General features: G+C 41.9%; 3 protein-coding genes across 4 annotated transcripts; 2 read left to right on the forward strand and 1 right to left on the reverse strand.

The window, feature by feature from the left end:
• Positions 1 to 94: 94 nt before the first annotated feature.
• LOC129738424 (DNA polymerase subunit gamma-1, mitochondrial) lies at positions 95 to 6,785 on the forward strand. 2 transcript variants are annotated; one of them, XM_055729630.1, is made up of 4 exons: positions 95 to 372; positions 2,122 to 3,651; positions 4,813 to 6,404; positions 6,462 to 6,785. In XM_055729630.1, exons 1-4 carry the CDS (start codon positions 271 to 273, stop codon positions 6,760 to 6,762), a joined length of 3,525 nt encoding a protein of 1,174 aa, XP_055585605.1. In that variant the 5' UTR covers positions 95 to 270; the 3' UTR covers positions 6,763 to 6,785. The 2 variants fall into 2 exon arrangements, with proteins under 2 accessions (XP_055585605.1, XP_055585606.1); XM_055729631.1 differs by lacking the exon at positions 95 to 372 and adding an exon at positions 1,144 to 1,333.
• On the reverse strand, positions 6,753 to 7,442 carry LOC129738426 (uncharacterized). Its single transcript, XM_055729635.1, has 2 exons — positions 7,104 to 7,442; positions 6,753 to 7,044 (listed from the first exon to the last, which is right to left on the reverse strand). Exons 1-2 carry the CDS (start codon positions 7,431 to 7,433, stop codon positions 6,814 to 6,816), a joined length of 561 nt encoding a protein of 186 aa, XP_055585610.1. The 5' UTR covers positions 7,434 to 7,442; the 3' UTR covers positions 6,753 to 6,813.
• A 5,826-nt stretch (positions 7,443 to 13,268) lies between these two features.
• LOC129743573 (uncharacterized) lies at positions 13,269 to 15,160 on the forward strand. Its single transcript, XM_055735632.1, has 2 exons — positions 13,269 to 13,803; positions 14,001 to 15,160. The coding sequence occupies exons 1-2, from the start codon at positions 13,269 to 13,271 to the stop codon at positions 15,158 to 15,160; spliced, it is 1,695 nt and encodes a 564-aa protein (XP_055591607.1).
• Positions 15,161 to 15,961: the final 801 nt, after the last annotated feature.

Below are 15,961 nucleotides of genomic sequence, written 5' to 3' on the forward strand. Positions count from 1 at the left end.
CTTGGTTTCTTTCTTTGAAAACTTTTTTTAGAGAATTTAAAGGAATCTCAATGGTTAGCCAAGGCAAATTTTAAACTATTACCACATCATTTATCCCACTGTTCCGAATACCGGCTTCCATGTAAACAAAAACGTTCAACCGGCAGGCAGCAATAATTTTGTTTTCATTCGTATCAATTTAGCGCCTTCTTCGATTTGCTTTGGAACATGCTGGAGTCAGTGTTTATTCTTCTGCAATAGAAACCACGTCAAATTACAAGTAGAGGTGAAATGCACAAGTTAACACTACTTCGGCGGTGTTTGACTACAGCCCCCGGGACCGAGGAAATCTTGCCGCACACAACGGTGCGAGTCCTGAAACGAAGCCCTGCGGTAAGTACGATTTCCTTCCTTTTAGACACAGATAAATTTGAAATTGAGTCAGGTACAAAGCTGCCTCAAGGGATTATTCTTGAATAAACGGAAACAGTTCAAACAATAAATCAAGGTGTCAAAATTTGAGTGTAAACTCATGCAATCATAATTTTTTTTTTCTACTATCTACTAGATGTCTTCTATTATCAACTAGATGTAGCTTATTAGACAAACATCATGCGACATCTAGATGTAAGTAGAAAAAACTTCTCAAAATTTGTTTTGGTTTGTGTCAGAGGTATTTAAAGTGCAGCGACAACTGATGTTTACTAGCAGAACTAGAATCAAGGATTATGATTTTTGAACAGCGCATGGTGTAACGAACATTTTTCACTAAAAGAAAATTTAATCCTTTCTTTGTCGTTCTAATTTGTTGAATCTTTGAAGTTTTATTCTAAAGTCATATTGAGACGCTTTAAATTTCAGTAAAACATTATTTTCAAACTTTTCTGGTTTAGAAAAAAAACCAATAATCTGTATCACATCACAGTATGCTGAGACCTGTTCTTTGCTGAAGGGCTGAAGTTTGTTTAGGAGTTCGACTGAAAATTCACTGAAATTCAAGCTCTTTATCAAGATAGTCGAAAAATTAGTTAAACTTTCCGTAGTCACTTCTATTTTTGTCAGAAAACAATTTCGTAAGGTACACCGGGGCAAGTGCAAACTCGGGGCAAGTGCAAACGATCAACTTTCCTCTGTTACAAAAAAATTAAAAAATATTTCTTCTTCTAGAAGTTGTTGTTGTTGTCCAAACCAACAATCTGACGTTCAACTAAACTTTTTTTCAATTATTCACTAAAAACACGGCACTGTTTGATTACACACGAATTCAAGTACGTACTAGACATGAAAAGTGTGTTTTGGCTTTGCTTTTTTTGGCTACAAAAAAGGGCATTCAAATCCGATTTTTCGTCGAAAGGTGAGTGTTTGGGACTGATATTCAGGTGAAAGCAGAAAATTTATGATAAATTTCCAGTAGACCCTAAAATTGTGAAAATCATATTCACTCCTGTCAACCCACACTGCGGGGCAAGTGCAAACGACACTACCGGGGTAAGTGCAAACGCACCTTTAAGCCATGTAACATCAGACATTAAAAAAAAATCATCTCAAAAATGGTTCAGCATTATATTAGAGTGGTCAGAAAGGGTATCCAAAATGTTGTATCTGAAGCGGATATTCAAAATTCCGTAATGCCTTGGCAAATCAAGGTCTTTTGCTTCAAACAACAGTCAGCAAAACTGAAGTTCCAAAAAGTAATTAATATAGCAGAAAAACAGCAAATACATAAAAAAAGTTGATAAAACATACCGGAACATGTATTAAATTCGTTTTAGTAACGATACACTGAAGCATCTTTGAATAAGTTTGGAAAAAGCATTGCGTTTGCACTTGCCCCCATAAACGGGGCAAGTGCAAACTTAGAAACTTTTTCACAAAAGTGCCGTTACTTTTTACCAACATTTTTTAATTTTTCACTTTCAACGGGAATTTGTTGAGAACCATTTTAATGATGCAACGAACGATAATTAATAATTTTTGAAGATTTACATATTTATCTAGGACATGTGAAAGTTGAACTATGGTGAAAACCGTTTGCACTTGCCCCGGTGTACCTTAATTAAAAATTTTATAATGAAGAAGAGCCTAATATGACACAGGTTTCTTATCAGGGATAATCACTAAACTTGTTCGATAATCTTCCAGAAATCGGCACCTGCACCGCAAAATGATACCGCCCCTCATAAGAAAACGTCATCTTCGCCAACTCACTCGACCTCCGGAACGCGAATCAACGAAATGAACATCCAGCTACTTTCCCGCGGTTTATACGAACAAATATTCGAATCTACCAGCAAAGTGCCGCCATCCGAACGTCAAAGACTGACCTCATTCCAAATCGAGTTACTCAAAAAAGAGCTTACGCGACACGGAATCCCTCTGGACAATCCAGCCCTTTTGCCAGACGTAAACTTCAAGCTGCCAAAGCTGAAGGGACAATCCATTGAGGAGCATTTCCTCAAAATTGCTCAGGAACAAAGTCAACCCTATCGGAACCTTCTTGACTCCCTAATAGACTGTCCCATACCTCCCCTGCCAGACCGTTGGTCCGAGAGCCCCGGTTGGACTTGCTACGACCCGGATAAAGGCCCCATCCCAGTACCGTACCCAGACGATCGCGCTTTCATCTTCGATGTGGAAGTCTGTGTTCCCGCTGGTTCGGCACCGGTTATGGCCACTGCAATGAGCCCAACTCGCTGGTATTCTTGGACCAGTCAAAGTCTCACGAGTGGGATGCCCTTCGGGGAGGGTCATCGCTACCAGCTTGGCGATCTGATTCCCATGGAATCGGCGACCAAAGATAAGCCCTTTTCCGAGGGGAAGGTTTGGGAGCCGAAAGTTCTCGTTGGACACAACGTGTCGTTCGATAGAGCCAGAATTAAGGAACAGTATTGGCTACAGAACACGGGACTGAGATTCGTGGACACCATGTCGTTACACGTTTGCGTTAGTGGAGTAACTAGTTATCAGAGGGCGATGTTGAAATCTAGCAAAGAACTTCCTCTGGAGGATCTGGCATGGAGTAGTCAGAGTTCGTTGAACAATTTGGCGGATGTGTTCCATTTGTATTGCGGCGATCATTTAGATAAGGAAAAGAGAAATATATTTTTAGACGGTAGCCTTTCCGATATCAGTCAAGATTTTCAAAGTTTGATGACCTACTGTGCAGGTGACGTACAGGCCACGAAGCGTGTTCTTGACAAACTACTTCCGCTATTTTTCGAAAGATTTCCGCATCCCGCGACGTTGGCAGGGATGTTGGAAATCGGCAATGCTTATCTACCGGTCAACAGCAACTGGAATCGGTACATTCAGGAGTCGGATCTAGCCTACGAAGATTTGGACATCGAGGCCAAACATTTGCTGGCTCAACGGGCGGATGCCGCCTGTCGGTTGATGCACGATCAGGAATATCGCAAGGACCTGTGGTTGTGGGATCAGGACTGGTCCGTACAGGAGCTCAAGATGAAGGCTCCGAAGAAAGTTACTCAGAAGCAAAAGTTAGAGATGGCCACAGTCGAACAAACGACGAACAAGCCATCGACAGATGAAGACGCAGAAGAGTTAGATCTATTGGCGGAGAAATTTAAGCAACTCTATGAAATGAAAGATTTGCTACCGGCTAGAAGGCCATTGCTGCCAGGTTACCCAGCTTGGTATCGGAATCTTTGCTCGGTGAGTATTGGAATTGGAGTCTTAACGTCAAATCTAAACAAACACACATGTCGTTTTAGTTTTTTTTCCATTTTTATCGATACTTATTTAAATTTTTGTCTGCCATTTGTGTCATTTTTGTACTTTTGGTTTGTTTTCTCTCTACTTGGTTACTTTTGCCAATTTTTTGTTACTATTTAAATATTTTATTTTTCTACTTTTTTGTGTTTGATTTTTTTTGTATATTTTTTTTTCCATTTTCTTGTTTTTATGTTTTGGCATTTTAGCAGACATTTTAGTATTTTTATAATTTTTTTAAAAATATTTAAGCATTTTTCGGATTTATAAAATTGTTTTTTTCTTCATGTTTGTTATTTTGTTGTCATAATTTTTTTTTTGTATTTTCAATTTTGTCATTTCGTGTTTCTGTCAGTTTCAAAATTCATTTTGGTATTTTCAATATTTGTGGCTTTCGTTAGTTTTTGCCCTTTTGGCTTTTCCTCAGTTTTCCAATTTTGGTAATGTTAATAATTTTTTAAATTTTATTTTCCTCATAATTTTTGTTATTTTGTCATATTTATTCTATTTTTTATTCTGGTAATTTTTCGTGATTTTATTTTTTTCAATTTTTTTTTGGTCATCTTGTCATAATCGTTTTAGACAACGAGCGCTGATGTGGTCTAGTGGATAGGCTGGCGCGAGTCTGGTAACCCAGGCGTACTGGGTTCGATTCCCGGTATCGGCAAGAAAAACTTTTGGGTTCGAATCCCATAAGTTGCCGAGATGCTTGGGGAGTAAGTAGAGGCCAGTCTCGAACCCACCCTTGTCCTTCCTCCAACTGGTATCAGGAGGGGTTTTTTTTTCTTTATTATAGAAAAAAAACCCCTCCTGATACCAGTTGGAGGAAGGACAAGGGTGGGAATGGATATAATGAAGTGCATGATGGTTTAACCAACGTCTGATGATCGCTTACTATTCCACGCTGCCTACTTTAAACTTTCAAATTTACTCCTCCAAACTATCTCTAATTTTCATTTCCAGCGTCAGCTCCCCGAGCTATTTAAACGCCACAAAAAAAAATGTCATAATCGTTTTAGACAACGTCTCGGAGTGTTATTTCAATCATCTTTAAGGTTTTAATGATGTCGGTAGAAAATAATTAAATTTCATTTTTATTTGCAGAAACCCACCAGTGAAGAGGACTGGTCACCGGGTCCGACCAAAATCAGCACCGGAATGCAGATCGCCCCGAAGCTGCTGCAGCTATGCTGGGAGGGCTACCCGTTGCACTTTATCCGGGGCCAGGGATGGGGCTTCCTGGTGCCGCACAAGTATCGTCGCGACGAAGATGATGGAAACGGATGCATTCCGTTGGAACAATTGGTCGCGGCTTGTCCGGTACTCGAGATCAATCCCGAGGCAACGTCTAGCGAAAGTTCTGAAGCGCTGGGTAGTTTGTGGAAAGATGTGGAAGCGAATTTGAGTCGGAAAGATTACTACAGCAAGCTGAAGAAGGATAAAACGGGAAGTGTGTACAAAGGGGCAGGAATATGGTGCAATGTGGACATGGAGGATTGTTGCTTCTTTCTGAAGCTTCCCCACAAAGATGGTCCTTCGAACCGCGTGGGGAACCCTCTGTCGAAGGATTTTTTGAACAAATTTTCCGAGAATGTTTTGGCAGGGGATGGCAAAACGGCACAGCGTGTTGTCGAGATTGCTCGAATGTTATCGTACTGGAGGAACAACCGGGATCGGATAACGGGACAGATTGTGGTTTGGCTGGGGAAAGAGAGCTTACCGAAACATTTGCGTGAAGAGGAAACCGATCACGGAGCAATTCTGCCTCAGGTGGTGGTTTGTGGAACGCTGACCAGACGAGCTATGGAGCCGACCTGGATGACGGCAAGCAATGCGCAGCGAGAACGCATCGGATCGGAACTCCGGGCTATGGTTCAAGCTCCCAAAGGGTATCGGATCGTGGGCGCTGATGTGGACAGTCAAGAACTGTGGATAGCTTCCGTGTTGGGAGATGCACACGCGGCAGGAATTCACGGGGCAACCCCATTTGGGTGGATGACCCTTAGCGGAACTAAGGCTAGCAAGACAGACATGCATTCGGTAACGGCTCAAGCCGTTGGAATCTCTCGAGACCATGCTAAAGTTATTAACTACGCCCGAATCTACGGAGCGGGGCAAAATTTCGCCGAACGGTTGCTCAAACAATTCAATCCAACGTTTTCGGAAGCAGAAGCCCGCTCGAAAGCGATTAAAATGTTTGCTTTGACTAAGGGTAAAAAGTTTTACTACCTCAGAGACGAGTTCAAGGATCAGTTTCCTAGTAGTAAACCTTACTCGGCCTACGAAGCTCTTAAAACGGCTAAAATTAGCAATAAAGCAGTTACGGAATTATTCGAGCCGGCTCGCTGGGAAGGAGGAACCGAAAGTGCCATGTTCAATCGGTTGGAAGAGATTGCTGGATCGGATAGTCCGGTTACACCGTTTCTCGGAGGCCGACTGAGTCGAGCCTTGGAACCGCAGGAGGGTACTGAAGATCGATTTCTGCCAACCCGCATCAACTGGGTAGTGCAGAGTGGAGCCGTTGATTTCCTTCACTTGATGCTGGTGTCCATGCGGTGGTTGATGGGCAATCGGGTACGATTCTGTCTAAGCTTCCACGATGAGGTGCGCTACCTGGTGGAGGAACGGTACGCTTACCGGGCGGCCCTCGCCATGCACGCGACCAATCTGCTGACGAGGGCGTTTTGCGCTTCAAGGTGAGCTAGTATTTTTGTCTTTATTCTATCCAGTTACAACGATTTTTGTCCACATAGAATCGGCTTCAACGATCTACCTCAATCAGTGGCCTTCTTTTCGACGGTCGAGGTCGACACGGTTCTTCGAAAAGAGTCCCAGCAGGACTGCAAAACTCCTTCGAACCCACACGGTTTGGCCGTTGGCTACGGAATAGCTAACGGTGAGTCCCTGGACATCTACCAGTTGTTGGAGAAACTGGGGGCGACCGAAGAGATCGACATGTCCCGCTGGGAGTGGCATCGAAGAGACCACACAAAAACCACCAGCAAAGTCCCAAAGAAAAACGTTAAGACGATTCGACGAAAGAAAGCAGAGTAAATAGGTTCTTGTTCTACTGGTAATTTTTGTTATAATTTACTATCTAAAACTTTACGAAAACGTTTTGTACCAATGGGATAAGTTAACGTCCGAAACGGGTAGATCAAAGGGTTCAATCTTCTGGGATTTATTCCGGAATCGGTTGGGAAAGTCACGCACAACGTCTTCCTGTTTCAATCCTTCTCGTTCCTTACCGATGTTCCGACAGCTAACAGTCCGAGTGAACAGCGCCGCTTCCTTCCAATCCGAACTGTACATGTACTCAACGATGCTATTCAAATCCTGCAACAATTTCTGGATGAAAAATTCATATTTCAATTCCATTTCCCCAAAAAAACTACCTTCTCCCGCACATCGTTCAGCGAAATCTGTGGGAACAGATTCACTTTCGGTCGTCCGGCACGACATTTCTCTGCCGCCGTCTGTTTTGGCGTTTCCTTTCTAACGTGTTTTTCTTCCGCAACGGGCCGTTTTAGTCCCAGTATCTCTTTGGTTCGATGGAACAGATCGAAGCGCGTCCGGTGCGGTACCTTCTCGAGCGTTTCTGGATGTCCGGTGAAGTCGGCGTCGTGCGCCTTGAACTTTTTCCGGCCCGGCCACATGATTTGCCTTCTTTTTTCGTTCGAAATGTCTGTTTGATTTACAAATGACACCTCTGCTCGAGGAAACATCAACGGATTGCTAGGTTTTTTTTTATTTTAGAGCTGATTGGTTGATGATTGGTTTTGGCGTTGAGGGGAATGAGGTTGTAATTTTTATTCGCCACTGATTAACGTGGGAAGATGAGCACATGCTCATAGTCATTGAAGATTGATAGAATTTAGCCCGTTCCGCAAATCATCTAGGTATGGAATACATAAAATCAAATCAATGTAGAACACTTATTACTAATAACTTAAATATAACGAAAAAAAATGAAATGAAAAAGAAATTATATCAGAAACTAACTCTCTGGAGCCACCATTATAAAACAATTTGTTTCACTCGAAATAAGGCTTATTATTTCTGCTAATATTTGCAATCACAGCTGGATTTTGGGAAGGTACTGAAAGAAGAAATTAAGAATTTTTGCTAACAATATATGATTTAAAGTTAAGATTCTTGGCTGGAATTCAAGTATTAAGTGAGGTACATCGGAGTAAGTGTGGACGCGGGATAAGTGTGGACGAGGGCTATTAAAACAATACTGTGCACTATTTTTTCAAACTTTTAATGCAGAATGATCAATTTACTTGTAATCTATCCAATAACTGTGAAAAAGATACGATTCCGAAAAAAACGGATGCTCACAGCGACTTTTTGCAAATTTGTCGTAAACTACCTGCCTCTTGACGAAAAATTCTACATTGAAACAATCCTTACATTCGAAACAACCAGTTAGGAAAAAACGGCGGTAAAAAATGAAGAAATAAGAATTTATTTACAAAAACTTAAATTTTGTTTCGACGATTAGAGACTCAAACGCATTTTGGTTTTCTATAACAATCTGCTTCACCCTATTTCCGTGCCTTCAGATTGCAGATCCATATAGCGTACAGTTGGCAAGATTCAAGTGAAGTCCATTGAGCTGAAAAAATTGACACGGCAAACAACGGAACCTGTTCAAGCGACAGACTATGTAAAGGTGGCTCCAGAGAGTTAAGGCGCGAGCTTGCGAATTTCAGGACAGGGGCTAACGCAATCAGTGGCTTAAATGTTTGTTAAAGTAAATGAAGGAACACTAGAATTGATTTTCGAAGAAAGAGTGGTCCTAGAGAGTTTTGCCTTTTTCAATTTGTGTCTTTTCTTCATAGAATACTTCTGACATTTTGTCGATAATATGAATACATCTCACACAGCAATCTGAAGTATTGCGTTGAATAATGATGAAACTTGTGCGAATTTCCTTAAACTCAGCTGTACTGTCTGATTCTTTTCAACTCATTGAAGAATACCATGAAATTTTGTTTAATCCATTTTGTTTCTCATCGAAGGAAAAAAGTAAGAAAATGTATGATAGAATGAATTTGAGTGCTCGTATGGCGGCTATCATGTTGAAATTTTTCTACTGAAGTTCAACTCGGTTCGACTACTGTAATACCAAAATGGCTCACTCGAGTAAAATGACTCGTGACTCGGCTTATGTAATTGAGCCCATAAATTTTTTAAAATTCAAAACGAAAATAAGTCTAAACATGAATCAATACTAAAAATAGCAAAAACTAAAGTGTTCAGCAGTGCGTTTAAGCGTCGCGAGCTCCCAAAGCTGTTCACAAAATATCCGTTTTGAGAAAATTTGACCTACGTAGTTTGTTGAGAATTGAGTAGATATGTTTTACTAAGCTATCTGTAGAAGATTTTAAATGAAAAAACCTCGAAATACAATTTTATTGAAATTATTCATAAATCCTGAAAGCTAGTGTTTCTTTAATTTTTTGAATTGCCAAGAATAAATCTATCTAACGATGTATAAAAACGTTGGAGTTCGATAAAAAAATTTTGACCTCTATCCCGGATTTTCAGGTAGGAAAAATCTTACTTGAAAAAAATGACATCCAATTTTAGCTTTGCTTAGTTGAATTTAAATTCTCCATGAACAGATTTTTTAGGCTCAAATTTCAGTTTTTTCGGTGATCTGATAATTATTTTCATAGAACATACTTGGTCTCTCAAAAATCTCAGTTCTTCAGTATATTGGAATGAAGATTAAGATCATCTGGATGTGAGTTTCGGGTCATATTGACCCGAACAGCTTTGGAAGGTTAATGGGAGCTCTTGGACACTGTAGATGAAGTACGCACTTCAGGTATCCTTAACTGTTTTTTGTTTATTTTGGATTACTGCGATCATCAACACTCCTCCTCAATCTGGATTTACCGGAAGCCAACCACGATCTGGTCCTGGCTACAGGCTTCGTAAGTCCATCGTCAGCTTGCTTGTCGGTTCGTACATATTCTACATGTACATCACCTTTTTCCAACACACATCGAACAAATAAATGCCTGATGTCGATGTTCTTGGCTCTTGAATGTGTTGACTAGTGTTGTGATTTGTCTCATCGTTGCAATCGATAGGGATGGGACTAAAATGTACTTCGGATATATAATAAAATCACTTGTTTTCGATTAGAGAGAAAACCCAAAAGAGGAACCACTACGCCAAAGCCGCTGGTTAGTCTTAAAACAAATCAATAAAAAGCAATCTCTAAGACATAACATTTTTGGCGACGAGGATTCGAACGAATCTATCAAGATAGTCCTTCGAAATGGGAGGAGAATCCGACCACGGTCAAATCGGTTCCACTCAACGCCAAGCAGCCAGTTCCAGCCATAAGGCCAAGCCGACATCTAGCTGGCAATCCTACGGTTGCTCGAACGTCTGACAAACCAGAAGTAGCCTCAGTAACAGAATCCGGAACAAATACTGGAATCCCTTTCGTCAAACATTTCCGAATTAGTTTACGACTAGGAAAACGGATTGACGTTCCAGCGGTGGTTTTCCCGGTATCAAGATTTGTTCGAGAACGACGCATGGCAGGCGCACGATGCAGCGAAGGTCCGATTGCTGCTCCGCAAGTTGCACACTCTATCCCACAGCCGCTATCTCAACTATATTTTGCCTGCATTTCCAAAGGACATCGATTTCCGAGAAACGGTATCAACCTTGAAGAAAATTTTCGGCAGCCAGGTTTCCAAGTTCCGAAAGCGTTTCCAGTGTCTCCAGATTGTCAAAAACGATATCGATGACATCATCGATTACGGCGGAAAGGTAAACCGGCATGGGATTATTTCGAGTTCCAGAATCTCACTCTGGACCACTTCAAGTGTTTGGTATTCGTCAGCGGTCTGAAATCGGCGAAACTACTACTACAGTACGTCCGTCCGAAGAGGTGGAATCCAAAACCGAATCTCCGATATAAATTTTCCTGGATGAATTTGGTCTTGAAGTTCCGCAGCCTCCACGACCTGTATCTCATGCCGATGAAGCAGTGCCGAAACCGGAAGATGGTGCAGAACCTACTTCAATTCATCTCTCTAACAGACGATGAATCGCTCAAGTCGGATGAAGGTGAAGCCAAAGTTCCAGAAGAGGTTCCAGCACGACCAAAACGTATCCTGCGGCTACCATCCAAGCTCGAAGGGTACCGGATGTTTTTTAGCGGGGGAGAAATGATACATCGAAGCAATCATGAAAATCAAAAATGTATCGAGGCAATTCATGATTTGAGCATCAAGCACATGGAGTGAAAATTTAGTCAGTTCTATGTTAGTCTTAAAACAAATCAGATCAATAAAAAGTAATCTCTAAGACGTAACACATCTTATCAGCAACGGATCATCTCGCTGTCGAACAATGATATCAAACGCATCCACCATTTTAATGCCTCCTAGACTGGTCTTCTTTAAACTGTGCTCTACAACAGAAATTTTTCAATAGTTTTGTTATGATGAAGTTTGTTCTATTGAAACATAATTTTAACAAATATATGCGCTTTTAATCATAAAAACTGTTGAATTTCTCAAACTAAAACCTGAGAACCTATTGAGAAATTTTACTCTCAGGAGCCACCACTAATTTGGCGTATTGATTTAACAATGATTTCCGTCTTTATCAACACAAAGCGGCCACAAAATCGGGTTTTCCTGGAATTCAGAATCAATACCGCGTTTTCTGGCGTTTAGAAGCATTTTTTGGGTTCATTACACCCATAGAAGAGGTTGCAAAAATCCAATGCCTTTTTAGCACATCTCTGTGCCGATAATGCTCTGAAATGTGCACTGTGCCGAAGACGGTATGTTTGAAAAACCGTAACTGGCATAAGGACTCGGCTCCCAATCAAAATGATGACCACTACATTCAAGCGAAACAAGAAAAACATTTTATGGGATTTCCTTCCTATTGGATAATTCATCCCAGAAACAAGAAAATAAAAATTAAAACCATAGCGCTGTACTGAGAATCGAACTCACATCACCAATTGTAGCGTCTTGCCAGTCCGACATTCTAACCAGTGTACTATTCGAGCTTCATGCAGGACGAGGTATATTTGTCATAGGCTTTCTGTTACCGATCAATCACAAAAAACGTACAACGGCGGCTTCCCGGCGTTTGGCCTCCTTTCAATGCATTCCTTTGTCTTAAGATGGAAACGGGAAAGGGAACGGGAGTGAAGGAACGGGAAACCCATTGAATGAGAACTGTGCTTTGCTTACTGCCTGCTATTACATACACACGCTACATATACACAGCTGCTAAAGCCGGGCAGCTTGGCCGGTGTTGTTTGCCGGTAAATTGAAGGAATGTTTTTGTTGTTGCTTTTGCTACATACACACGCACAGCTTAGCCGTGTTTGCCGGTTGATTGAATTAGAAGGATGTTTTGGTTGTTGCTTTTGCTACATTCACACGCACAGTGCTCGGTTCGCTGGCTGCCTGGTGTTGGCCGGTATTTATTTCCATCCTTCTTCGGCTTGTGATGCGATTGGGAGGGACGCGAAAACGTTTTTATTTTGTTTCATTCAGACATACGCAATTCGGTTACGCTGGGAGGTTAATGCCGGTGGGCGCAAATCGAATCAGTGCCGGTCGCGTTATCTTCTTGTACCAATGATGCTATGAAATTGACTACACGCCATTGGCACAGAGGCTGAATTTTGGGTGTACTTGAAAAACGCTTTTAAAATTTTTGATTCCAAAATTCGGTCCAAATCGCAGAATAATGCTTCTAAAGGCACGTTGTTTTTGTTAAATTTGGAACGCTTTTTTTTTCAATTTATAAATTTTAACATCCCCCGTCAGTTTCTAGAAGTACTGAAGGGTGGATAAATCGATTTTTTCTCAAACTTAGTTTGGCCCCAACATTGACAGATTTCCCCACAACAAAACTAATTTCATGCAAATATTTTCCCACGGTTAGAATTCCGCCGAACAGAAAGATGACAAATGTCACTAACGAGCATAAGTTTTCAGCCCATTATTGCCCAGGTATGATGATGCCCAGGTATGATGATTTGTCGAACAAATGTCGGCCTCTCAATCAATCCCCATTGACAGGAATCAAATAAATGTCGTTCCGCCACGAGGGCACAGTTCAATCAGCCATCACCGCACATCGTTAGCGACTCGCGAAGCGTTGACAAAATCAACAACCCCCCGAAAGAAAACACCCAAATGAGCGCCTTTTCATCGGTTGCCACTTCCGTCATGCTGTATTGCTTCCTGACGGCGATGGTCGTAGATGGTTCGAAATCAGCCAACGACTGGCTGGCGGATCCATCGGTAACGGCCTTAATTGACAAAATTTTCTTCGGAATCGACAACATCGACGTGGTGATCGGCGATCCAGACTATGACCAGAGCGATGCGCTGGATCGGTTGTTCTGAGGATCATCGCGCTCGTTGCTGCTACTGGCGGGGAAAAGTTTTCGCATCTATGGGGAAGCCTTTCCGGAGGAACAAGGTTGCAGCGGAGATCGGCCGCTTCTTTCGGCGAGGATCAACACCGACTCGCTGGAGATCACTGATACCATGGAGCGGGACTACAGCGATGAGTTCGAGTTTCTCGAGTGGGATCAGTCGTACGAGACGTTCGTCAAGATGTGGGATCAGAACCAGGACGATGGCTATCTGGTGTTTACGAATTTTACCGTGTTCGAAGCGCTGATGAGGTGTCTGTTGGATCCGCTGGGGACTTATCTTCTAGTGTTGGAACCGGATGACGGTGTTCAGTTGGACGAGGTGACCCGGGTCTTACAATCGATTTGGAAGAGGGAAGGAGTTTTTCGGATTTTCGTCCTGTTCAGTAACTCGGAAATCTACACCTGGTACCCCTTCGCTCGCAATGGAACCACATTCGGGACTTTGGTTAATCTTTTCGAAATAGTTGACGGCCAGCTGCCAGATGTACCGCGGGGTGATTTCGCGGGATACCCGCTGGTGATCGAGATGTTCGGTTCCACTTACAGTTCGCAGATTTATACTGCCAACGGGACTCCCACGGACATTTTTGTTGGGGCCGATGTGATCGCCAGCCGGTTGTTTGCCAAGAAGCTGAATTTTACACGTAAGCAGTTTTTTTTTAATATTTGAGCTAATTAATAATTTTTTTTATAATTTTGGTCTTTTTTAAGACTTTGAAGTCTTTCCAATCTTTTTAGGCTTGTTAGTTTTTTAGTTCTTTTTCCGTAAGCGTGCTTCCAGTAAAGTTCCTAATGAATTCAATATTAATATTGTTCTTTATATCTCACTCACCCCACGCAGCCATCTTCTTGCCGCCGGATTCGGCAATGTTTGGGCAGCGACTCCCCAATGGGACCTTTGACGGTGCAATCGGTCGCCTTACCCGGCACGTTACTGACATCGCCTTCGTGGGATTCTTCATCAAGGACTACTTCAGCAGGGACATCGAGTTCACCTCGGCACTGTACACCGACGAAATGTGCTGCCTGGTCAAGAAGGCCAGTCGCATTCCGGAGTATCTGCTGCCGGTTACTATTTTCCCTACGAATCTGTGGAGTTTGCTGTTCGCCATGGGTTTGGTCAGTGCCGTTGCCTGGGTCGTTGTGCGAGCTGTCATCCGGTGGATGTTGAAGCTTCGAATCGGGTACGATGATCGAAGTTATTCGGCGGTTCTTTTCAATCTTTCCGGTAAAACTCGCGCGGCTTCGATGGGACGGAAGATTGTTCAGATTGTGATCGACACTTACATTCTGCTCATAAGTGGACCGTATTACCGGTTTACCCGATCCGGCCACGAGCGTCTGATTCTGGTCGGTATCATGATGGTCAGTTTGATCTTCGTATCGATGTTTACCTCTGGCTTAGCTTCGGTATTTGTCAACCCTCTTTTCTACAAGGACATTGACAGCCTTGAACAGTTGGACAAATCGGGGTACGATACCCTGGTCAAATATCGGGGCTTCCTCGACGACGTATTCCCGGCCAACTATAGCCCGTTGATGGAATCCCTGCGCAAGAAGATGATCTACGCCCCAAGTAACGAATCTGCCCTGGGACGCGTCGTTCGAATGGGTAATATTGCCACCGTAACTCGGAAATCGACTCTGACCCTCGATAACGCGTTCTACCTGACCACGAAACAGCTGCACATGGTTTCCGAGTGTCCCCGTCTTTATAACCTAGCGTACGTGGTGCAACGGCATTGGGTCCTCCTGGATCTTGTCAACGATGTCCTGCTGCGGATGTTGAACGGTGGCCTCATCAACCATTGGATAGCGCAGATGGACTACAATACCACGTTGAGGGATCGAGAGAGGACTAATCTGGCACAGGAAGCCAATTTTAAGGTTCTAACGTTGGTGGACGTTCAATTTCCGATGTATATCCTGGCCATCGGTCTGGTGGTTGGCTTTTGGGTGTTTGTTGGCGAACTTGTCCACTTCCGATACATGAAAGAATAATAAAGGCATTTTTAAAGTTCCTGAATATTGAAAAGTTCTAAATAAACTACTATGAATCACGAAATGTTAAAACCGAAAAAAGGCTTAGCCTTTTTAGGTTTGCACACTTTAGAATGAATAATTTGTTGTTAGCGTCTTTTTGGCAAAGTTTTTGAAAGTATCAAGGCTATATATTGCAACTTTTCACTATTAAATCACAAATTGATATTCCTTAAAAATATACTAGATAAGTTATTTTAGAACATAAAAAACAGACTAAAAAAATAAATCCAACAGAACTCCACCTAATCTGAAACAAAAATGAAAGCTGAATGTTACCAATAAATAAAACAACAAATCATGTTCCTAAAACTATGAAATAAAAAAAACTACATATAGATAAATGATGTTTGACTGTAGCTGGAGCTGAAAAATTTCTCATCTGTGAATTTTAACAAAGAAAAAAAAAATCTTGGGCTTCAAAGAGTATACTGACGCTTTGCAAATAATGTCACGTGATCACAACTCAAGCAACCAAGAGTCTTATAAAACAGGTTCAAAAAAGCTTAATCAGCCTCAGCATTGATCTGAAGTACGTTTTATGCAGCTCAAAATTTAAGTTCTTGTTGATACTTTCGAGTCCCAACATAAGTCTTAATGGCGTGCTATACAGCTTCAAAAAATCGTAAAAAGATCAACAAATTTTTTCTCTATCTCAATTGCACCCTTGGCATCGGTTCATATCACTTTCTCTTGATTATTTACTATGTTTAGTACATGGTGCCGCCATGATGCCACACGCCGGATTCCAAATGTTTTTCC

This window comes from Uranotaenia lowii, chromosome 1 (assembly GCF_029784155.1).
Source record: "Uranotaenia lowii strain MFRU-FL chromosome 1, ASM2978415v1, whole genome shotgun sequence".
Taxonomy (NCBI): Eukaryota; Metazoa; Arthropoda; class Insecta; order Diptera; family Culicidae; genus Uranotaenia; species Uranotaenia lowii.

Coding starts and splice junctions, on each gene's coding strand:
- LOC129738424 (XM_055729630.1), top strand. CDS start 271: ATGCACAAGTTAACACTACTTCGGCGGTGTTTGACTACAGCCCCCGGG. Junction 3,652..4,812: donor GGTATCGGAATCTTTGCTCG/GTGAGTATTGGA, acceptor TTTTATTTGCAG/AAACCCACCAGTGAAGAGGA. Junction 6,405..6,461: donor AGGGCGTTTTGCGCTTCAAG/GTGAGCTAGTAT, acceptor TTGTCCACATAG/AATCGGCTTCAACGATCTAC.
- LOC129743573 (XM_055735632.1), top strand. CDS start 13,269: ATGGAGCGGGACTACAGCGATGAGTTCGAGTTTCTCGAGTGGGATCAG. Junction 13,804..14,000: donor CAAGAAGCTGAATTTTACAC/GTAAGCAGTTTT, acceptor CACCCCACGCAG/CCATCTTCTTGCCGCCGGAT.
- LOC129738426 (XM_055729635.1), bottom strand. CDS start 7,433: ATGTTTCCTCGAGCAGAGGTGTCATTTGTAAATCAAACAGACATTTCG. Junction 7,045..7,103: donor TGAACGATGTGCGGGAGAAG/GTAGTTTTTTTG, acceptor AAATTGTTGCAG/GATTTGAATAGCATCGTTGA.